The 23,668-nt window shown below is 46.5% G+C and overlaps 1 protein-coding gene across 2 annotated transcripts in view; it reads left to right on the plus strand.

Moving 5' to 3' along the window:
* Positions 1–5,697: 5,697 nt before the first annotated feature.
* Positions 5,698–23,668, plus strand: part of ZNF236 (zinc finger protein 236) — a 348,597-nt gene continuing 330,626 nt past the window's right edge. For both annotated transcript variants that reach the window (XM_033934375.1, XM_033934376.1), the window contains exon 1: positions 5,698–6,033. In XM_033934375.1, the coding sequence (XP_033790266.1) occupies positions 5,982–6,033 (52 nt within the window). In that variant the 5' untranslated portion in view covers positions 5,698–5,981. The remainder of the gene's footprint in view (positions 6,034–23,668) is intronic.

Raw genomic sequence — 23,668 nt, forward strand, 5'->3', positions numbered from 1 at the left:
TGTTGACATGATTTTATAAAGCCAAAACTCTGTAAACTAGCAATAACATTCACTGACCTGCACAATCTATCCATGTGTTCCATACATGGTCACCTGCAATACTGACATAACAGAGCATGGCATGTGGCACCTAATTCAAAAACTTGTTCTAGCTATATAGAAGAATGGCAGAAAAAGACTGAATTAATAAATCTAATTGGCTGGCTGACTTTCTAGGTAAGGCCCAAATTCTGTATTTAATGCCATAAGATGTATGCACAAATTGGTGCATACAGCTGATTTGGTATGCAACTTGTTTAACAAGCCAATTGGTGCTGGTAATTGGCAATTAATACCTCATGGAACAATGGATGACTGAATTTCGATTGAAGCTTAATTCAGAAAAAACAAAATTCTTTGTAGCCTCGCCATACCCACTTGTCACTAAAACACCCTGGTATGCGAGATAACAGAAGACAAACAGAAACCAGAGCCTGGGACCAACATGATCTGAATAATATGACCAGACAACAAAAAGTAGAAAAAATAATTTTATTTTCTGTTTTGTGATTACAGTATGTCAGATTTGAAATATGTCTCCTGCCAGAGCTGATGTTAGCAAGAGTGAGCTAGGTCCTAACAGAGAGAAGAAAAGTCTTTTTTATTTTGCTTTTACCACAGCGCTGGTGTGGGTTGGAGGGGGCAAAAGGGAGTAGGGTGGATGAAAAGGCTACAAAATAAACCCACCAAAACGTTTGAAAAAAAATACCTGATTGGGCAGGAAAAGTGAATCAAATTGAAAAATCGATTCAATAGGAGTGTGTGGACAGATCATGAGTGTTCCTAAAAGTTAAGTGCATTGGTATAGAATATGCCTGATCTGCATACAATTTAGGCACAAGTATTTAGGCCTGTTTTTTCTCGGCCTAAATGTTACATGTTAGTGATGCGTATGACTGCTAAGTGTGATTCTATATTTGGCATGCGCCTTTTATAAAATCACGCCAAGTTTTGTTCTGACTGGTGTCAATTTTATAGGCCAATATACAAAATCAGGCTAAGGGGGGAATTCAATAAATGCCACCCAAAGTTAGGCACTGGGAAAATTTTTGGTAAACTAGCATTCTGCAAAGGTTATCCTGCATGAAGTGCCTATTGTAGAAACTAGCTTAAAACAGATTGCATGCTTAACTTTGGGCACCGCACTTGCTCCTACTGAAACCTGGTGTAAATGCTGGCAAGAAACTAATTATAGTGTTAGGCTTAATTACTCAATACTAATAGAAGGTCTCAACCACAGTCTATATTTTGGGGAGAAGTCTCCTTAACTAGCCCTGATATACCTTCTATATAATGTTTCTTCAGATCCTCTGAAATGCCACAAAATGTTCAATTAAATTTTCATGACACTTGGCTTTATGCATCCAAATCTTCATAAGGTCACTCTATAAGGATTCATGTCCATTACTAAATAAATTAAGTTAAATTATCAACTTTTTTCAAAACTGTTTTTTGATTTTATACTTTTTTAACGACTTTTGTTAATTAAAAAGATGTGTTGTACTTATCTTAGGTGGTAAAGAACAAGGGATATGTTTGCCAACATGTTTCACCCTTGGGGGGTTTCCTCAGGGCTCCATTCCCTTGATATTACTTGAACTTCACGACGCGACCACCCAGATCTTGTTAAATACACTGGGTGGACGCGTCGTGAAGACACACATAGTACTGCCCTCTCACAATCATGTCGCCCAAAGTCCTGAAGGAAGGTGTGTATGGGTGGAGGGATTGGGGGTGGGGGGTTGTAGGGAGGGGAAGCGAGTTGTGGAAGTTCTAGGGGGCAGAAGGGTGGGAGTGGGGAGGGGGATAGCAGTGATTGCGTACTTATATTTGAGGGAAGAGGGGGTTTGATGAATGTGCTGCAGGAGGGATAATGGGGAAGGAGGTTGTTAAAGTAAGATATTGCCGTTTCAATTCACGGGAGCCAATCAATAAGCACCAAAGCATGCTCCTGCTCGCTGCCGCTCAGTGGCTGAAGAAACCCGATCTTGCGGCAGCCACCACCGACTGGATTAGCAGCGGAGCAGGAGTGTGGAAAGCTCGTTTTTGCCCGCTGCACCTCTGGACCACCAGGGATTGGCAGAGGAGATACGTGGACAGGGCAGGGAGGGGGGACAGGGTGCAGAGCCTGGCGGCAGCCTACATTAATTCTGGGAGGGGGGCACTGGCCCGAATATAAACCGGAACCCCCATTTTTGGGCCCAAAAATCCCAGTTTATATTCGAGTATATACGGTAATCAATTTTCAAATAATATGACAAGACATGCAGGATTTACTTTATTTTGTTTGAATGCTACTTTCATTACTAATCAAACTACTCCTTGGGTTTCTTTTATTACTGTTTTGACACTGCATCCTCATGTGTCAATAAATCAGGTGGTCCGACTTCCTTTTACATGTTTATGGGCAGAACAAACTTACAACCAAACTCGACTTTACTTCAATATTGTGTTTCACTTATGTTACAACAATGCCATTTTAAGAGAACCTGGTGTGATACTTTATTAGGAGGATTAGGTACTGGTATGGACACTCTTAAAGCAATTGATGTAGAAATTTAAACTAATAGACTGAAAACAGTGGGAACTGATGTTTCTAATATTGTTAAATTACAGGCAGACTGGTATCCAACTATATAAGAACATAAGAATTGCCGCTGTTGGGCCAGACCAGTGGTCCATCGTGCCCAGCGCCCTAACTGAGATTAGCCCTACCTGCGTACGTTCTGGTTCATCAGGAACTTGTCTAACTTTGTCTTGAATCCCTGGAGGTGTTTTCCCCCAAGACAGACTACGGAAGACCGTTCCAGTTTTCTATCACTCTCTGAGTGAAGAACTTCCTTACATTCGTACGGAATCTATCCCCTTTCAATTTTAGAGAGTGCCCTCTTGTTCTCCCTACCTTGGAGAGGGTGAACAACCTGTCCTTATCTACTAAGTCTATTCCCTTCAGTTCCTTGAATGTTTCGATCATGTCCCCTCTCAATCTCCTCTGTTTGAGGGAGAAAAGGCCCAGTTTCTCTAATCTTTCACTGTACGGCAACTCCTCCAGGCCCTTAACCATCTTAGTTGCTCTTCTCTGGACCCTTTCGAGTAGTACCATATCCTTCTTCATGTACGGTGACCAGTGCTGGACACAGTACTCCAGGTGACGGCGCACCATGGCCCGGTACAGCAGCATTATAACCTTCTCCAATCTGTTCGTGATCCCCTTCTTTATCATTCCTAGCATTCTGTTCGCCCTTTTTGCCGCCGCCGCACATTGCGTGGATGACTTCATCAACTTGTCGATCATAACTCCCAAGTCTCTTTCCTGGGACATCCTGTATTCGTGCATGAGATTTTTGTTACCTACATGCATCATTTTACACTTATCCACGTTGAACCTCATCTGCCATGTTGATGCCCATTCTTCGAGCCTGATTATGTCACATTGCAGATCTTCGCAATCCCCCGTGTCTTCACTACTCTGAATAACTGTATCGTCCGCAAATTTAATCTCCTAACTCGTTGTACCAATGTCTAGATCATTTATAAAGATGTTGAAGAGCATGGGTCCAAGCACCGAGCCCTGTGGCACCCCACTGGTGACGCTCTTCAAGTCATTGCTAGCATTTGGATCATAACTCCGAATTTTAAACCCAATTTAATACTTCTTTAATTAATGCCTTACATTTTAATGGTAATGTCACCATTTTTGCTGATCGGACCAAATTTACCTTGGAATACTTATATTCTCATTTATGAAGAAATTATGTACAAACACATTAACCAATAATGAACATGAATGGAGAAGTTTGTTTTTTCAACACATTCCTATGGATGCTTGGTTATTTGTTTTCTCAACTGACGCTATGGGGCAAATTCTATAAAAAGCATCCTACCGCTGTCTAACCAGCCAATTGGGACATACGTTTTCTTAAAAAAAAAACCCAAAAAACAAGGCAGGCCCTGATCAGTCTAAGTAGGGATGCACTTGAATTCCTGTCTTTCTGAGATGGGCTGCCTCTACCACAATTGCCAGCCCAAAAGGGAGTACAGAGAACAGGAAGTGTCTCCTCAGAATATAAAATCTTAAGAATCTTCTGTGTTCTGGATAATCTGGAATATGGATGTAGGCTTTCGTCAAATTCAGGGAGACCAGAAATTCCCCTGGAGCTACCACCACAATGACTGACCGCATGGTCTCCATGTGTAACTGCGGTACTAGTCTTCTGAGTCTTTTTTGGGCACTATGTAGTACAGTATACAGAGTACCTGCCCAAGCCTGATTCTATGGGTGGAACAGACTCTATGGCTAACAATTAGGGGGGTGGGTCATTAGAGTGGGCAGACTTGTTGGGCGGTGGCCCTTTTCTGCTGTCATTTTCTATGTTTCTAACCTATCTACTGTAGCTCAGACTTTGACCTCTTTTTCTGGCAATCCGGCCAATGAATCCACAAAGCGGTCTGCCAGAATTAAAGTTGGTATCCTTTTTGGAGTATGTCCAACACCCAGCGATCCAAGCTGATCTTCATCCAAGCCTCCCCATAGTCCATTAGCTGCCCTCCTATCAATAGAAGTCTAACTACATCCTTAGCATCATTGGGACTTCTTGGAGGTCATGGCAGAGCGCAATCCAGAAGACTGGGCATGTCTAGAGTTACCAAATTTTGTCTGGAACCCTGAAATATTTCCTGCAGGGGTGTGTGTGTGTGTGTGTTTGGGGGGGGAGGGGGGTCAGTGAACATTGGGGGAGTGTATGTGGGTCTTTACTTTGTCTCTGCAGTGGTTATCTGGTCACTTTGGATACCTTTTGGGCGCTTATACCTGTTTTTACATCATCTAAGTCACAACTGTATAAGTTCTGTCCAGGAAGTCTCATAAAACCTTCAGTTATCCCAGCAGAATAACAAAGTCTAGGTTAGCCCCCATTCTGCCCTAACCACTCCTCCAGATACACCTCTTTTAGCTCTGGGCACACAGCGGCGTGAAGAGGCCTAAAATGTCCCTGGATACAACTAAAAAATAGGTTTGATTATCAACACTTGGATGACCTGTATTTTAGGTCATCCAAGTGCAGACTTGAGCGGGATTTTAGACGTGTTTAAGTTTTGATTATGAGCCCCTTAGCTCCCAAATGTTAGGTGCCTAACTTCAGGTGATCTTTCTTAAGAGGAAAGTTATCAGCAGGGGCTACCATTAAGAAGGGTTATTTAACTGTTAACCTGTCCTGGGTTATTAGTTACTAGGTCACATTGCATAAAATGCGACCTGTTCTAAAAAGCATGAATTGGTAGTAAAAACACCACCAAATAACAATAGCCCACATTGGTAACTTCCCCCCTTAAAATTGATGGGCGTGAGCGGACTGCTGGGCGTGATGGACCTCTGATCTGACCCAGCAGAGGCACTGCTTAAGTTCTTATGTTTCATCTTTGAACATTTAGTTTTAAACGTGCCATTTCCATCAAAGCTACTTTGTTAACTTTTTTTGAAGAACAAACCTAATATTCTAACATCTTCAATTGCCATGCATTAGTTAGCCGCTGGAAGAGGAAAGAAAGGTACAAAATCTACAATCCTGGCTTACTTTGTACCTGCGCAACCCCACTCCCCCCGCAAAAAAAAGAAGACACCCCCCCCCCAATCACCTAAGCTTTGAGGGCATCTGTTACGTCTTTCAATGGGTTGCAGAAGGACAATGGCGCCACCCAAATCTAGGACTCGGATCCAAGCTATCGGCGATCCTTCCATCCTGCTTCGTCTTTCCCTCATACACGCTCTTAAGAGTTAGGACTCCAAGCCGAGAGCACGCGCCCCTCACTCCCTCGTGCGCGAGCACGTGCACTCCTCAACAGCGCCTCTGTAGCTAGGCTCGCGCACATTGGCCTTTTTTTCTATCCATATAATTTGCTGCAGCGCCCGAGCCGCCCAACCCCACTACCGCCAGAGAAAAACTATGCCGCGGGGCCGGCCTCCCAAACTGAGGGACAAAACCATCGCCGAGGCAGGTAAACAAGGGGCCGGGCCCACCAATAAATTCCACCTAGACCCGAGCTCTGGAAACACGGGACCGGGGAAGCCGACGGGTCTCGGTTCGGTGAGAAAAAAGCGTTTTTCGGCGACGCATATAGTCCCCGGATATGGTGGCGATACTGCCGCTTGTGCGCGCGTCTGAGGTAGAGCCGCGGCCATTGTGCACTGGGATATGGCCGACAGACCGAGAGCTGGAAAGAGCGGCGGGAGACGCGCAGGGAGACAGCGAAAGGCGTAATGATACTCAGCAGAGCGGCGGCCTCGCTTCTCCTCCCTCGCCGAGATAAAAAAAAAAAAAAAAAAAAAAACCCAAACACGCCATCATTAGGCAGCGGGGATGATGTCGCGTACGCTTTGTCTCTCGGAGCGTCTGCGCCATATTCTCTCTTGGTTGATCGAAGACTTATTTTTTCTTTTTCCAATACGTGAACTGGACCAGTAAGGGAAGAGCCTTGGATCTGGTTACACTAGTTTGCTTTGGGGACTTAGCTGTTACTGTTTCGGATACGAGTGCTTCCTTCGTTCGGCTTCTGTCTTTCTCCACATGATATTTTGTCAGTTCTACCTACGGCACTGACTTTTTTTTTTTTTTTTTTCTGTTATTGTTGGGAAACGCCTATTTTAATGTAAGATAGTTCGTTGAGCGCTGCTGCAGTTGGTGTATAGTTTTGTGGTGTGTGTATTTTTCTTGTTAAAGTATGTTTCTGCGAGTTGAAATGTTCTTGGGTAGTAAGTGGTTGAAACAAATTTTATAATTATTTCCCAACCCTTTTTAATTTGGTATCTGTAAGAGAGTTTTATAAAACCTGCGTACACTTTTTTTTTCTTTTGTGAGGAAGGGGATGGGATAACTTTCTTTAAAAATCGGTCACAAATATTTAATTCTGGCTATGTGCCGTAAGCTGTTTTTAAGAAAATGGAACTTTTATTTCCGTTATTCGAGTTTCCTCTGACTTCAGAATTGCCTGTAAAATCAATGAACGTTTATCATTAGTACCATATATCTCTTGTCGCTCTACTAATGTGCTGTATTTGGGTGCAGAGAATACTGATTAATGTCCTCGTAGAAAGTTACATCGTACTAGTTTTATTGTCTGTTATTTTCGTGTATTTTATGAAATGGCATTTTTTGTATTAACTTTTTAATAAGTTTTCTGCATTGATGATTAGTGTTCATATGAACTTTTCTCATAGAATTCTACTAATAAGTTCATTTCTAAAGTGACAATTGCTATGGTAGAGAGTCCAGAGTATATTGCTTAAGACTAAATTGAAAATCAGATAAAACACACTGAATAGTATGTGCTAAACTTATGATGTACAGTATAATTTTATTCCTTGGAAATGTGAGATCATTTTGCATACATTTTTTGGTCTTGACAGTTCCTGATACTACTATGTCCTTCATTTCAGTTGGAACCAGTCTCTACTTGGAGGTACAATAAATAATACAAGAAAAATATATAATATAGCAAGACCTGATGCATTCTACTTCATAATAAAAACTAAAGGTGCTGAACTTGTAGTGTTTGGAAGGTGTGGAGTCCGGCTTTTATCTGTGTGCAAAGATGGGTAAAGGTTGAACCCTCTTGGGGTGGAATGTATTAGATCCAGGGAAGCTGCCCTTTTCTCTAAAGGCAAGCACGATGTAATTTTCTAGATAATAGGGTAGATGATGTCATCAGACAGCGCTTGCCCCAGGAATACTCCACAGCATCTTTTCCAGAAGCTAGTGACAGCGATTCATTGTGCATGTGTGTGCCTTTTTGCCCTTGACCAGATCAGTTTTCACTTTTCTACAGAGGCTGGGGAAACAAGAGCATTGATGAGGGCATTTCGGCGACTTCAGTCTATTTTAGAAGCCTACCCACGGCCTTTAAGAAGCACATCAATACCATGGTTTCAAAGGGCTTTGGAGCTGGTATGCACTGATATGGTGGTGTTCTCCTGTCCTTTTAGTAAGGAAGCTTTTTTTTTCAGGACACTGAGGGGTCCCTGGTACCTTGAAGCCCCTAGCCCAGGTCTAGCCATGGTGTAAGCATGTGCAGCTGGTTGATATTCATACCTTTTCAAGAGTACAGGCATCCCCGGGTTAAGAACAATTCCTTTTTTTCAAACCGTTGAATTTGTATGTAGCTTGGATCCTGTACATTATTACACTGTCTATAAAAACATTAAACAGTCCTCAAAGTACTATAGTTTAAATAGAAAGAAAAGATAGGTTTACACTTTTGTTCTTTATCTGTCCCACCGTTCCCTCTCCATCACATCCAACATTTCTCCCTCTCATCCCATGCATCTGTGCTTCACACCTCTTCTACCACATGTCCAATATTTCTCTCTCCCTGTGCCCAACAATTCACTGCTTTCTCAATTTTCCCATGTGCACCATCTGTTTCCCTCACTCAGACACCCATGTCCAACAATTCTCCCTTTCTATTCCCTCCCCACTTCAGCATCTTTCCCTCACTATCCATTGGTCCATCCTATGTCTGAAGTTTGTGCTTCCTCCCTTCCTTCTGTGTCCCAACATGACTCTGTTTCACATTTCCTTTCCCAAAGTGACCCTCCTCCTCCCATGTCCTAACATACCCTATGTCAACATGCCTTCGTCAAATTTCCCTCCATTCTGCTTCCCAAATTTGTGCCTCCCTTTCTTCTGTGGGTGTTTACCTCTGCTGGCCGGCTGCCTCCTAACTACACTTCACAAAGCTGTCTAATACCAGCTCTGGCAGGATACACATATAGCCTCTTCACCCACCCTCTGTGCCCTCTCCTACCCACACTGGCGATGTGGTATAAACAAAGTAAAAAATACTTTCGTCTCTGTTAAATCCTAGCTCACGTCCATGGTCTGATACCAGCTCTGGCAGGGTACACATTTCAATCTGATAGTGTAATCACAAAACGGAAAATACAATTATTTTTTTTACCTTTTTGTTGATCCCAGGCTCTGCAACAAACATCTTCTGATAACTCATTTGCCAGGGTCTCCTGCCCATTTGTCATTTTCTTCTTTTTCTGTGCTAACCATCCATCTTCCATCTCTGTCTTCCCCTTCTGTTTCCCTCTGCTGGAGGTCTTTTCATTTCCATCCCCGCAGCTGCAGCGATGGACCCCACCATCGCTAGATCCACCATTTCTCCTCAACTACCCTTTCATCCAGCATCTCTCCCTCCTTCACCACCACCAGCTCTCCCTTTCTCTTCCCAACTATCCCCTATCCAGTATCTCTTTCCCCCCTCTACACCATCTCTTGTATCCAAGTTCTCTCCCTTTCTGTTCCCTCCCTAAATCCCATTGTCCACCATCTCTCTCCCTCTTCTTTGTTTTTAGACCCATTATTTCTTTCACACACACCCCCGGTCCAGCAAATGGACATCTCTTTGGATCTCCCTCCCTCTGTGTACTTCTACACCAGGCCTCTTCCCCCACCCCCCCCAAGAAGGCCTGCATGTCCTCCGGTCTCGCCTTCAGTTAATTAGGGCAGCATGTTCCTCTGATGCAGTCCTGCCCCCCTTTTACGTCAGGGGCGGAGGACAACGCCAGCCTCCTAGGATCGCTACAGCTCTAGCGATTGTCTGCAGGCTGTCTAATTAGCTGAAGGTAAGACGGGGAGGCCAGGGGGGAAGCCAGTGGACGCCTGTGCACTGCAGCACTTCCTGACTGACCAGAGGGGCTCCTTAAAGTAGGAGTGGCAGACGGCCAGCACGAAGCAATGCTGGCACACCTATTTTAGGAGACCTGGTCAAATGGTCGAGCCCGCTTTAAACAAAACCACAAATTGATTTACAATGTATCGGGCAGCACTACTAAACGAGGGAGGGAGGGAGGCAGGCATGAATTTGGGACACGGAAGGGAGGAGGAAGGTCGTGTTGGTACAAGAAGGGAGAGGCAAGACCCTGATTTGTAAGTATAAGTGATGTAAGTCAGACGTTCTTAAACTGGGGACTGCCTGTATTTATACAAGCCTAATTCTGACTGCTCTAAGCCTTTGAAGAGGAACCAGAACCCCTCTTGAAGGAGGGGACCACTTGAACCTTCCCTTAGATCATCCCCTTTTCTGATTTTGTACAAGAGAAGGCTAAATCAAACCCATTTGATTAAAACACTGAGGATGAACCAAGAGCTGATTCTATGGTTATCCTATGCCTCCCCCCCATGCACAGAATTGTGAAGCTGGTGTAGATGAAAATATGGGAGACCCTGCTCTTCCACACACACCCCACCCCAAATCAGCAGGGTAATTAGAAGGTTGACTATAAAAACCAAAAGGGTGTGGGATTGAGAAACTTTTTTGGCTCTTCTGAGAATGGATTCAGAGACTTCATTTTCTTGGTAAAGTTAGGGAGGCTAAGACCTTGCAATCTTATGGAAAGAAAATGTTTCAGAATGCTATGCTTGTTTGCTACATAGCTTTATCAGCTCTGAATGAGTGTACAGTTGCAGAACATAGTGCACAATGTGGTTCACACAATCCCCAGGTATTTTTTTGACATATGTTGAGGTTTTTAGTAGAACTGCTTTTTCAATTAACATCTTTTATCTTGTGACTTAAAGGTATGTTTTTGTTCCCTGCAGCTTATCGTGGCCCTCTTTTACTAAGCTGTGGTAGAGATTTCTACCTTTGCCCTGACTGTTAAATGCTACAACACTCATAGGAATTTTATGGGCATTGGAGCAGCAGCAGAGTATAGCGCTCAGGGTTGTGGTAGAAACATCTTCCACAGCTTAGTAGAAGTGTGCTGTGTGACCTGCTCAGAGTCATAAAGAGCTGCAGTGGCAAAAAAATAACACCTTTAACTGCAATTACAAATTTTTTATTTTTTAATTCTTTATTGATTTTTAATCAAAAACAGTGTCATACAAATGAAAGAACAAAAGATATTCCACATATTACACTATTATCTATACAGGTAACATAAATATCTTTCAGTAATTTCATTTATCCCAGGACAAGCAGGCATGATATTCTCACATGTGGGTGACGTCATCTACGGAGCCCCAGCGCGGACAGCTTTTCAAGCAAACTTGATTGAAGTTTCAAGTTTGCTACACTGCACCACGCATGTGCATGCCTTCTTGCCCACTAGAGGGCGCATCCCCACCTCGTGGTCCTCAGTTCATTCTCTTCCGCGGAGCCAGAAGCCCTGTGGAAATTGTGCTCTTAGTTTTGCCTTCTGTCACCGCGGCTGTGTCTCTTTTTTGACTCGGTCGCTGTGTTTCTCTTTTTTGTTCCTTTTATTTCTTTCAGTTTTCGTCGAAAACAAAAAACAAAAAAAAAACCTTTTTCATTCGGCTCTGGGGGCTCCCGGCGGCCGCGGGACCTCGCTTGTTCCCGGCCGGTTTTTGGGCCCATGTCCCGTCCTCTGACGGGCTTCAAAAAGTGCACCCGGTGCGATCGGCTTCTTTCTATTACCAATCCTCACCGGTGGTGCTTGCGTTGTCTGGGCCCTGAGCACCCCACCGACACTTGTTCCCGGTGCTCCACTTTTCAGAGGAGAGCTCTCCGCCGCCGTCAGGCTCGTATGGCGGAGCTGTTTGCAGTGGACCCCGTGGCGGGGAAGGCCTCGACGTCGGCCTCGGCTTCGGCCCCGGCCTTGACCTCGGCCTCGACTCCTTCGTCCTCGCCCCGGGAGCCCTCGACGTCGAAGCCGGTGTCTTCAACTCCGAAGTCGGTGAAGGGTAAGTCCTCACTTCCTTCTTCACTTTCAGCCTCGAAGAAGCCATCCTCGAGTTCCTCGGCGGGGGCGGTTGGGTAGTCCTCGGCCCCGCCCCGAGAGCCGAAGTCGGGTGCCCCGCGGGAATACTCGGTACCGAGGTCGCCCTCGAGGGAACACCCGACGGCCCCGGATCTGCCGGCTATGATGGAGTCTTGATGGGGGTACCCGTCTTCCAGGACTTGCTCCGGGCTCTCATCGCCTCGGAGCTGTCCGGGGCCCTCACGCACCTTCAGCAGGCTTCGGCCTCGGCTGCCCCGGCGTCGGTGACCTCGGTCTCGGTGCCCTCGACTTCGGGCCCGGGGGGGGGGGGTTTCGGCTTCGGCCCCGACCTTGCCCTCGACCTCGGCGGACCAGCCTGAGCGGAGTGTGCGGCCTCGGGACAAGGTGCGGCGAGTTCGGAGGATCTCTTCCTCTTCGTCCTCGTCGAGCTCCTCCCGGGGTTCCTCGCCCTCGGGTCGGCCTCGGGCGAAGCGTCGATCGAGGAAGCCCAAACGCCAACGGGCTTCTCCTCGACGCCGCGGTCGCTCCTCGACGACCGGGGCGGAGACCCTGCGGGTCTCCGAACTACGCCTCGATAATCCGAGGCTGTTCCGTTCGTCTGAGGTTGAGTGCTCGAGGGACTCTTTGCCAAGACGAAAGGGGCGTGCCTCGGTGCCCCATACCCCGGGGACTTCCCGAAGGGGTTCCTCGGGGCATGGGCGGTCCCCGACCCCGCCTCGATCGCTCGGTGCAGCTTCTTGGGGTTCGGGGTCTGGCACGGGAAGGGAACCTCGTTACTCACGCGAGGCTTCTCCTTCCTTCTTGGCGAGGCGCTCGTCTCGATCTCCATCTCCACCTTCAAAGCCCTCCTCTTTCTCTAGATTCGTTCTAGATATGGGAAGGGCTTTGGACCTTGATCTGGGAGCAGGATCACAGTACACCAAGGAGTTTTTGGAGGAGCAGGATTTACCCTCTCCCCCCAGAGAGAAGCCTCGGCTCCCTCTTAATAAGGTTCTTAGCCAGACCTTTTTGAGGAACCTTGACTCCCCTCTTACAGTCACAGCGGTGCCTTCTAAGATGGAGTCCAAGTATCGCACTGTTCCGTGCAAGGGCTTTGATAAGGCACAGCTGTCCCACCAGTCCCTACTGATGGAGTCGGCTTTGAAGAAGTCGCAGCCTTCCAGGGTCTCTGCGGCGGTTCCCCCCGGACGGGAGGGACGGACCTTGGACAAGTTTGGTCGTCGCCTCTATTCCAACTCTTTGATGGCGACCAGGGTCCTAAATTACGCATTCACCTTCTCGTCTTATTTGAGACAGATGGTGAAGTCGTTGCCGAGGGATTATGGAGTCATGCCGGATTCCCATAAAGAGGATTTTGGGGCTTTTATGTCCAATTTGTCCCAACTGCGTCTCTACCTCTTCCATGCTGTGTATGACGCATTTGAGCTCGCCTCTCGCGTGTCCGCCTTCTCGGTGGCCATGCGCCGCCTGGCATGGCTCCGTACCCTGGATATGGTCCCGAATTTGCAAGAACGTCTGGCCAATCTTCCATGTGTTGGCTCAGAGTTGTTTGACGAATCCTTGGAGGCGGCGACCAAGCGTTTGTCTGAACACGAGCGCTCTATTGCCTCGTTGGTCCGTCCCAAACCCCGGGCTCCGCCGCAGAAGCCGTTTAGACCCCCTCTGCGGCGGTACCCGCAGAAGTCGACGCCGGCCTTCTCCAGGCCACCGCCCCAACGTCCCCAGCAGCAGGGCAGGGCGTCCCAACCAAAGCCTCTTGCGCAAGGAGCGTCTAAACCCGCTCCGTCTTTTTGACGTGATGCACTGTTGGGGGCGGGCCCCCTCCGCACTGTCAAAAGACCCCCTTCCTATCGGGGGCCGATTGCAGGCCTTTCTTCCAGCCTGGGCCGAGATCACGTCGGACGCTTGGGTGCTCCGGATCATCTCCGAGGGTTACTCGCTAAACTTCTTAGCCATGCCGCCAGAACATCCGCCGGGGGCTTCCCCTGGCTGTTGACACCTGCTTCCTATTCTCCTGGCGGAAGCCAGGTCCTTGTTGAGCCTTCGGGCGGTGGAGCCCGTGCCCCCGAACCAAAGGGGACGGGGGTTTTACTCCCGTTACTTTTTGGTCCCGAAGAAGACAGGGGACTTACGCCCAATTCTGGACCTCAGGAGGCTCAACAAGTTCCTGGTCCGGGAGAAGTTCCGTATGTTGTCCCTTCCAGTCCTGTACCCTCTGTTAGAATCGGGGGACTGGATGTGCTCCCTGGACCTGAAGGAAGCATATACTCATGTTCCGGTGCATCCCGCCTTCCGCCAGTACTTACGGTTCCAGGTGGGGGAGTTGCACCTCCAATATCGCGTCCTTCCCTTCGGGCTGGCCTCGTCTCCTCGGGTCTTTACAAAGTGTATGGTGGTGGTCGCGGCTGCCGTAAGATCTCAGGGACTGCAGGTCTTCCCCTACCTGGACGATTGGCTGATCAAGGCTTCGTCCCGGGAGGGGGTTATCTCAGCGACCCGACAGACTATCAGTTTTCTCCAACGTCTGGGGTTCGAGGTAAATTTTCCCAAGTCGCAGTTGTGCCCGGCTCAATCCCTTCAGTTTATCGGGGCAGTGCTGGACACGGTTCGCCTTCGTGCGTTCCTTCCCTCGTCGAGACTGGGGGCTCTGCTTTGCCTGGCCCGCCAGATTCTGCGGCAGCGCTCCGTCTCTGCGCACAGGCTGATGATTCTACTCGGCCACATGGCTTCGACAGTTCATGTCACGCCGTTTGCCAGATTGCATCTGAGAATTCCTCAGTGGACCTTGGCCTCCCAGTGGCGTCAGGATCGAGACCCGCTATCCCTCCCTGTAGCGGTCACTCCTTCCTTGAGACGATCGCTCCGTTGGTGGACCAACTCTTCCAATCTTTTCGGGGGTTTGCTCTTTCTCGTCCCTCCACATCACAAGGTCCTGACCACGGACTCTTCAGAGTATGCGTGGGGGGCTCACCTAGACGGTCTGCGGACTCAAGCGCTATGGTCGGCGGAGGACCGTCTGTGTCACATCAGTGTGTTGGAGCTTCGTGCCATCTTTCTGGCAGCTCGGGCGTTCGGTCATCTGCGCAATCAGGTGGTCCTGGTACGGACGGACAACCAAGTGGCAATGTATTATGTGAACAAGCAAGGGGGAACGGGCTCCTGGTCCCTGTGCCAGGAGGCCTTGCGCCTTTGGGAATGGGCGACTTCCCAGAACATCTTCCTGCGGGCGGTTTACATTCAGGGAGAGAAGAATTGTCTGGCCGACAAACTCAGTCGTCTTCTCCAGCCGCACGAGTGGTCGCTAAACTCCCGAGTTCTGCGCGAGGTCTTCGACCGCTGGGGAACACCTCAGGTGGATCTGTTTGCCTCCCCGGAGACTCACAAACTGCCCCTCTACTGTTCATGGATTTACTCCCAGGACCGTCTCGAGGCAGACGCCTTCCTTCTCGACTGGGAAGGGAGATTCCTTTATGCGTTTCCTCCTTTTCCTCTGATCTTGAGGACGTTGGTTCACCTCAAGTCATCCAGCGCCACTATGATTCTCATTGCGCCTCGTTGGCCTCATCAGCACTGGTTCTCCCTGCTTCTTCAACTCAGTACCAGGGAGCCTCTACTTCTGCCGGTGTTCCTCTCTGCTGTCTCAGAGTCGGGGTTCGCTGTTGCATCCCAATCTTCAGTCATTACATCTGACGGCTTGGTTCCTTTCCCCCTGACTTCGGCGGTCAGGGAGGTGTTGGAAGCTTCGCGCAAGGCCTCGACTCGGCTTTGTTATTCTCAGAAGTGGACCAGATTTTCATCCTGGTGTACCTCGCACCATCTGGATCCAAGTTTGGTTCCGGTGTCCTCGGTTCTGGAATATTTGTTGCAATTGTCCGAGTCTGGGCTGAAGACAACTTCCATCCGGGTACATCTTAGTGCTATTGCTGCTTTCCATCGGCATCTAGAGGGACGTTCTCTCTCTCTTCATCCTCTGGTGGTTCGTTTCATGAGGGGTTTAGTTAATATTAATCCTCCTCTGAAACCTCCTCCTGTAGTTTGGGATCTTAATGTGGTCTTGGCTCAACTGATGAAACCTCCTTTTGAGCCGATTGACAAGTCTCTTCTTAAGTTTCTCACTTGGAAGGTGGTCTTTTTACTTGCGCTCACGTCTGCTCGTCGGATTAGTGAGCTACAGGCTTTGGTTGCGAACCCGCCCTTTACTGTATTCCATCATGACAAGGTGGTTCTTCGCACCCATCCTAAATTTCTACCTAAGGTTGTGTCTGATTTCCACCTCAATCAGTCTATTGTTCTTCTGGTGTTTTTCCCGAAGCCCCACTCTCATCCTGGTGAGGCGGCGCTTCACACGCTGGACTGTAAGAGGGCGTTGGCTTTTTATCTCCAACGTACCAAGTCTCATCAGAAGGTTCCTCAATTATTTTTGTCCTTTGATCCGAATCGGCTGGGACATCCTATTTCCAAGCGCACCTTGTCCAACTGGCTAGCTGCTTGTATTTCTTTTTGCTACGCTCAGGCTGGTCTCACGCTCCATGGTCGAGTCACGGGGCATAAGGTCCGGGCGATGGCAGCTTCTGTTGCTTTCCTCCGGTCTACTCCTGTGGAGGACATATGTAAAGCTGCCACTTGGTCTTCGGTTCATACGTTCACCTCCCACTACTGTCTGGATACTTTGTCCAGAAGCGACGGCCGGTTTGGCCAGTCGGTGTTACGTAATCTGTTTTCCTAAATTGCCATCCTCCCACCTGCCCTTTTTTGGTTGGCTTGGAGTCACATGTGAGAATATCATGCCTGCTTGTCCTGGGATAAAGCACAGTTACTTACCGTAACAGGTGTTATCCAGGGACAGCAGGCATATATTCTCACAACCCGCCCTCCTCCCCGGGGATGGCTTCTTTGCTGGTTATGGAACTGAGGACCACGAGGTGGGGATGCGCCCTCCAGTGGGCAAGAAGGCATGCACATGCGTGGTGCAGTGTAGCAAACTTGAAACTTCAATCAAGTTTGCTTGAAAAGCTGTCCGCGCTGGGGCTTCGTAGATGACGTCACCCACATGTGAGAATATATGCCTGCTGTCCCTGGATAACACCTGTTACGGTAAGTAACTGTGCTTTTCCTGCGTATAATATTATAATATATCCTAATATACAATACAAATAAAGAATAAAGTTACCTAAATATCATATTTAATTAAAATTTAGACCTAAAAAAATAATAAACAGTAATGAAAAGATAAGAAAAAAACTGAAAGTTTAGGAATTAAAAATCTAAAATAGAATGCTGACTAGTTCTTAACAAGCATAGTTTCAAAGCCTACTTTAGAAGAACAAGCCTCGATCTTAGGCCTCATGGCCTTTACTGTCCATGTAATTCCTACTGCATGCCTCTATTGGACCCTGTATTCTCAATGGCTCAGTCTCCAGAATGTAATAACATTCACTGTTTCTTTCAAATGGTCTCTCTCTTGGTGGTTGATTAGCAATAATTTGGAATGGCAGTCCTTAGTAGAGAGTTGAGTAGGGACAGAAATCAAACCTGTCCCCATGTACTTCAGAAGTAGTTATTTAATTATGCTACTGCATTAGAGGCTCTAGCAGAGACTCAATTTACAAATAAGCAAGGCTACTTTATTAATTTGTAAATATTAAATGGGGAAAATATGTACTTTGTAAACAAGTCTCTGCCAGAGCCTCTAATGTAAATACTGTATTTTTCGCTCCATTAGACACACCTGACCATAAGACGCACCCTAGATTTAGAGGAGGAAAACAAGAAAAAAACATTCTGAACTAAATTCTCCCTGCCAGGCTCTGCACCCAACACCACACTCCTTGCCAAGCTCTGCACCCTGTTCCCCCCCTCCCTGCCAGGCTCTACCTTGTCCCTCTTCTGGTGGTCTAGTGGCAGGTAGGGACAGGGCAAGCGGGTAGGTAGGCAGATAGGCCTTCCCCCCCCCCCCCCCAGCAGGAAAGACCTGGCTTCTTCCTCCTTGCTCCCTATTTTTAATTTGTCAGGGTGGGCAGGCAAGCCCTGGCCTCTCCCTCCTCCCTCCCAGGCAGGCAGCAGGCTGAACCCGGCCTCTCCCTCTTCCATCCCTATTTTTAATTTGGTAGGGTGGGCAGGCAGGCCCTGGCCTCTCCCTCCCTATTTTTTATTCTGCAGGCAGGCACGCCCTGGCCTCTCCCTCTTCCATCCCTATTTTTAATTTGGCAGGCAGGCCCTGGCCTCTTCCTCCCTACACTCCAGGCAGGCAGCCCCAGCCATCTTCCTCTTCCCCCCCCCCCCGCCTCCCCGTATGTATCTTTTTATTTTTAATTTTGGCGCCCTCCTTCACTTGACGTGACATCTTGCCTCTCTGAGAGTGGCACAGTGGCGCACCAGGTTGCCTGCCTGGTCCCATGCTGCTTCCTGTAAGAACTCAGTTCTCGTGGGAAGCAGCGCGGGACCAGGCAGGCAGCCTGGTGTGCTGCTATGCTGCGAGATAACAGAAGAGGAGCCAGCAGCTGCGTCAGCCATCAGTTCTTGGGGGGGGGGGGGAGTGGCGGGACCAGGCAGCCAACCAATCTTGTGAGCCATTCTCAGGGAGGGTGGCAGCATTAAAATAATGTAATGGAGGTGGGGTGGGGGGGGGGGGCGCTTTGGGTATTCACTCCATAAGACGCACCCTTATTTCCACCCACTTTGGAGGGAAAAAAGTGCATCTAATGGAGCGAAAAATACGGTATGTAAATATTCGATGAAGACCCTCAAGCTGTCAGCTGAAAACTTCCTCAAAAGGTACCTAAAAATCCCTTTTACCAAGCTTGCCAGGCAGCAGCAATGTTCCTAAGCCAAAGATGCTGGCTCAAGGCTGCTAAGCGACTGCTATGCTTGGTAGCAGGGAAATTCTGGCCATCTCCAGTGGATGTCCTCAGCTGGCGGTGCTTGAGGATCTCCACCAGCTACAGGAAATACTTCAACACGGGAGCAATAAAAACAAATGCGTTTCCTTTTATGTTGAACACAAATACATTGCCAAAGTTAATGTATTTCAGTTAATAAATTCATTTGTTTACCTTTGTTGTCTGGAGATTTATTTTTCCATCAAGTTCCAGTTTCTTTATTTCTGCTTTCCTGTCTTCTGCAAATGCTTCTTCAAGCGGTTGCTGGCCATTGGTTCCTCCTAGCATGGTTCAGCATTTCTCCCTCCCACTGTACAGCGTCCTCACTCTCTTCTGTCCCTGGATTTATCTTCCTCTTTTCTTCTCTCCTCCACCCATATGCCATTTGCACACATCTCTATTAGAGTAGGCAGAAACTGCATCAATTCTCTGTAAACCTGGAAGATGTTATGAGAAATTTAACAAACTGAAGAGTAGAAAATTGCCTGGACTGGATGATAATAACATCTCAGAGTACTGAAAGAACTGAAAAATGAACTTGCAGAGCTATTACTGTAATTTATCTTCAAAATCAAGCATGATACTGGAAGAGTGGAGGGTGACCAATGTACTGCCATTTAAAAAAAAAAAAAAAAAAAAGGGTTTGATCTAGGAATGTATAGATTGATGCTGGGCAAAATGGTAGAGACTGTGCATATACAAAGGCATGGGATTAATGACATATAGCCAGCATGGATTTAGTCAAGGGAAACCTTGCCTTACCAGTCTACTACATTCCATAACAACACAAGCATTGCTGGGATAGATAGAAGGTCCATCAAACCCAGTATTCTGTTGGTTAATCCAGGTCACAAGTACCTGGCAAGATCCCAAAACAGTAAACTGGATTTTATGCTGCTTATCCTAGAAATAAGCAGTGTTATGTTTCCAAGTTCATCTTAGTAATGGCTAATGGATTTTTCTTTTAGGAAAATTATCCAAATCTTTAAAAAAAAAACCCACTACTCTAATTGCTTTCATCACATTCTCTTGAGGTGTGATCTAGTGCAGTGTTTCTCAACTTGGTCCTGGAGTACCCCCTTGCCAGTCTGTTTTACAGAATATCCACAATGAATCTGTATGGAAGAAATTTACATATAATGGAGGTGGTATATGCAAATCAAATTTATGTATATTGTAGATATTGTGGAAACCTGATTGGCAAGGGAGGTACTCCAGGACCAAGTTGAGAAACACTGACTTTGTGGTTAGAACTGCTGCCTCAGCACACTGAGGTTGCAGGTTTGATCCCTGTGTCACTTGTGACCTTGGACAAGCCACTTAACCCTCAGTTGCCCCAGGTACTATAGGTGCATTAATAGATTCTGAGCCTGCTAGGATAGACAGGGAAAAATGCTAGAAACATGTAAACAGTTCTGAGCTCCTGGGAGAACGGTATAGAAAATTGAATAAATAAATAAGGTAGACTGTGAGCCTGCCGGGGCATAGGGAAGTATGGTTAGAGTACCTGAATGTAATAACCACCTTGATGATCTTGCAAAAGGTAGTAAGTATATAAGCACCTTAATAAACATAAATTCCATAGTTTTAATTTTGTTGAATGAAATATTTTCTTTGTTTTTAAATTTACCGCTACTACTTTAGTAGCTTCAGGGTGTACGTACCCCTTAGTTCTAGTATTTATGGAAAGAAGAACCATGTGATTCATGTTTACCTGTTCCACTTCACTCAGAGTTTTATAGACATCTTATATATTTCCTCAGCTGTCTCTCCAAGATGAACAGCCCTAGCTTCTCTAGCCTTTCCTCATAGGGAAGTTGTCTAATCCCATTTTATTTTCTTTCCCTTGTGTAACCTTTCTAATTCTGCTATATTCTTTTGAGATACTATGTACAATTCTAGTCATTGCATTTGAGGCGTCACACCATGGAGCGATACAAAGATGTTATTCTTGTAATATTCTCATTTTTATTTTCCATTCCTTTTCTAATGATTCATAGGATACTATTTGCTCTTAGCTGCTGCTGCTGCAGTAGCAGCAGCACACTTTGGAAATGAAAGATGATTTGAACTGATAAAACAGTTGGGTAGAGGTAAGCAAACCTTTTGCCTGTAGGGCCATGTTGAGGGGGGTGGATAAGAAAGATGAAAGGGGATGGATTTTGTGGTATTTGATATCACCTGTGGCTGCAATCAAAGGATTTTATATATTATCCAGGACAAGCAGTCAGCATATTCTCACACATGAGCCCCGACGGAGCCCTGTTACGGACACTTCAAAAGTGCATCGACATTTTAAGATCTTGGAAAGTTTGCAGTAGCCCGCATCATGCATGTGCGAGTGCCTTCCCGCCCGACGTAGGTGCACTGTCCCTCAGTTTCTTAGCTTCTGCGGAGCTAAGAAGTCACGTTTCAATGACTGTTGATTCCGTTTGCCTTCCTGCTCTTGCGGTTTGTAACTTTTTTTCAGTCATTTGTTCTTTTTCTTCTCATTTATTTTAGTAAAAAAAATTAATGCCCCTGTTTAAGACTCTGGTGAGACCTCATTTAGAACATTGTGTATAGTTCTGGAAGCCGCACCTTTAAAAAAGATATAAAAAGGATGGAGTTGGTCCAGAGGAAGGCTACAAAATGGTGTGTGGTCTTTGTCATAAGGCAAATGCGCATGAGTCGAGTCTCTTTCATTTGAAAGAAAACTGCAATGAGAGGGCATAAGTTGAAGTTAAGAGGTGATAGGCTCTGGAGTAATCTAAGGAAATACTTTTTACAGAAATGGTGGTAGATGCGTTGAATAGTCTCCCGGAAGAGGTGGTGAAGATAGACTGTGTCTGAATTCAAGAGGGCCTGGGATAGATCTCTCGGAAAGAGATAATGGTTACTGCGGATGAGCGGACTAGATGGGCCAATTGGTCTTTATTTGTCGTTATGTTTCTATACAGCTAATTGGGACTATAGTGTAGGCTCTGAGATTAGAAGGCAGTAGTACTAGTCCGGAATCCAGTAGTAAGCGTCCACAAATACCATGCAAGTTTATACATTTTCTTATAATCATCTTGGATAGCAAAAATATTGAATGGAATATGATAATGCTTTATAAATAAATAAGTCTTTTGCACAAGTACTGTTGTCTTCCTTTACCTCATTTAGCTGTTGCTCTGCAGCCTTGCACAGGCCAAATCCATGATGCTTCATGATGTATCCCTGATTAGTGTGGTGTCCTAGTGCTGCTCAGATAGTATATGCTTTTAGGAGGAAGCACTGGGAAAGGAGGGGAGACAATGGGCTGAAATACAAGGTGTCACTACAAGCTGGAAGAAAGGCATTTTGGGATTGGTTGTGACTTGTAGGCCTTAATTTACCCTTTTCTGGTCAACAGTTTAGAAGTTATTCTTCAGTATAAAAAAATGTTTGGAATCATATGTTTAGCTATTTCATCTACCCCACCCAGCCCAATAAACGATTCATAGTTTCCCCTATTTTATAACGCTTCTTAATTTAGTCATTGCAGTGATAATCCATGGCTGGGACCAAAAACATTTCTCTGTTTATAGTTAGGTGTTTAATCTGGCCTCTAAGCATCATGAAATGACTGACTTTCTTATCACAATATGATGATTTTTAGAGCAACAGATGGACTGGAACATAAGCAATGCCTCCGCTGGGTCAGACCTGAGGTCCATCATGCCCAGCAGTCCGCTCACGCGGCGGCCCAACAAGTCCAGGACCTGTGCAGTAAACCTCTATCTATACCCTTCTATCCCCTTTTCCAGCAGGAAATTATCCAATCCTTTCTTAAACCCAAGTACTGTACTCTGCCCTATAACGTCCTCTGGAAGCGCATTCCAGGTGTCCACAAGTTGGGTAAAGAAGAACTTTCTAGCATTAGTTTTGAATCTGTCCCCTTTCAACTTTCCCGAATGCCCTCTTGTTTTTTTATTTTCTGAAAGTTTGAAGAATCTGTCCCTCTCTACTCTCTCTATGCCCTTCATGATCTTATAAGTCTCTATCATATCCCCTCTAAGTCTCCTCCAGGGAAAAGAGACCCAGTTTCTCCAATCTCTCAGCATATGAGAGGTTTTCCATCCCTTTTATCAAAGGTGTCGCTCTCCTCTGAACCCTCTCGAGTAACGCCATATCCTTCTTAAGGTACGGCGACCAATATTGGACGCAGTATTCCAGATGCGGGCGCACCATCGCCCGATACAATGGCAGGATAACTTCTTTTGTCCTTGTTGTAATACCCTTCTTGATTATGCCTAGCATTCTATTTGCTTTCTTAGCGGCCGCTGCTCACTGTGCTGTCGGCTTCATTGTCATGTCCACCATTACCCCCAAGTCCCTTTCTTGGTTACTCTCATTCATTAATATCCCTCCCATCGTATAGTTGTACCTCAGGTTTCCGCTTCCCACATGCAATACTTTACATTTCTCAATGTTGAACTTCATCTGCCATCTCGCCGCCCATTCCCCCAGTTTGTTCAAGTCCCTTTGCAATTCTTCGCATTCCTCTTTAGTCCCAGCTCTACTAAATAGTTTTGTATTGTCCACAAATTTTATTATCTCACACTTCGTGCCTGTTTCTAGATCATTTATGAAAATATTAAATAGCAGCGGCCCGAGCACCGAGCCCTGCGGAACACCACTCGTGACCCTCATCCAGTCCGAGTAGTGGCCCTTCACCCCTACCCTCTGTTTCCTACCCGCCAACCAGTTTCTGATCCATCTATGTACGTCTCCGTCCACTCCATGGTTCTTCAGTTTCCGGAGTAGACGCTCGTGAGGCACCTTGTCAAAGGCTTTTTGGAAATCAAGGTATATGATGTCTATGGGGTCTCCTCTGTCCATCCATTTGTTAATTCCTTCGAAGAAGTGCAATAAGTTTGTTAGGCACGATCTACCCCTGCAGAAACCATGTTGGCTTGTTATCAGAAGTTCGTTTCTTTCCAAATGTTCATCGATGTGTTCTTTAATCAGTGCTTCCGCCATTTTCCCCGGAACCGAGGTCAGA

This window comes from Geotrypetes seraphini, chromosome 2 (genome assembly GCF_902459505.1).
Source record: "Geotrypetes seraphini chromosome 2, aGeoSer1.1, whole genome shotgun sequence".
In the NCBI taxonomy this organism is placed as follows: Eukaryota; Metazoa; Chordata; class Amphibia; order Gymnophiona; family Dermophiidae; genus Geotrypetes; species Geotrypetes seraphini.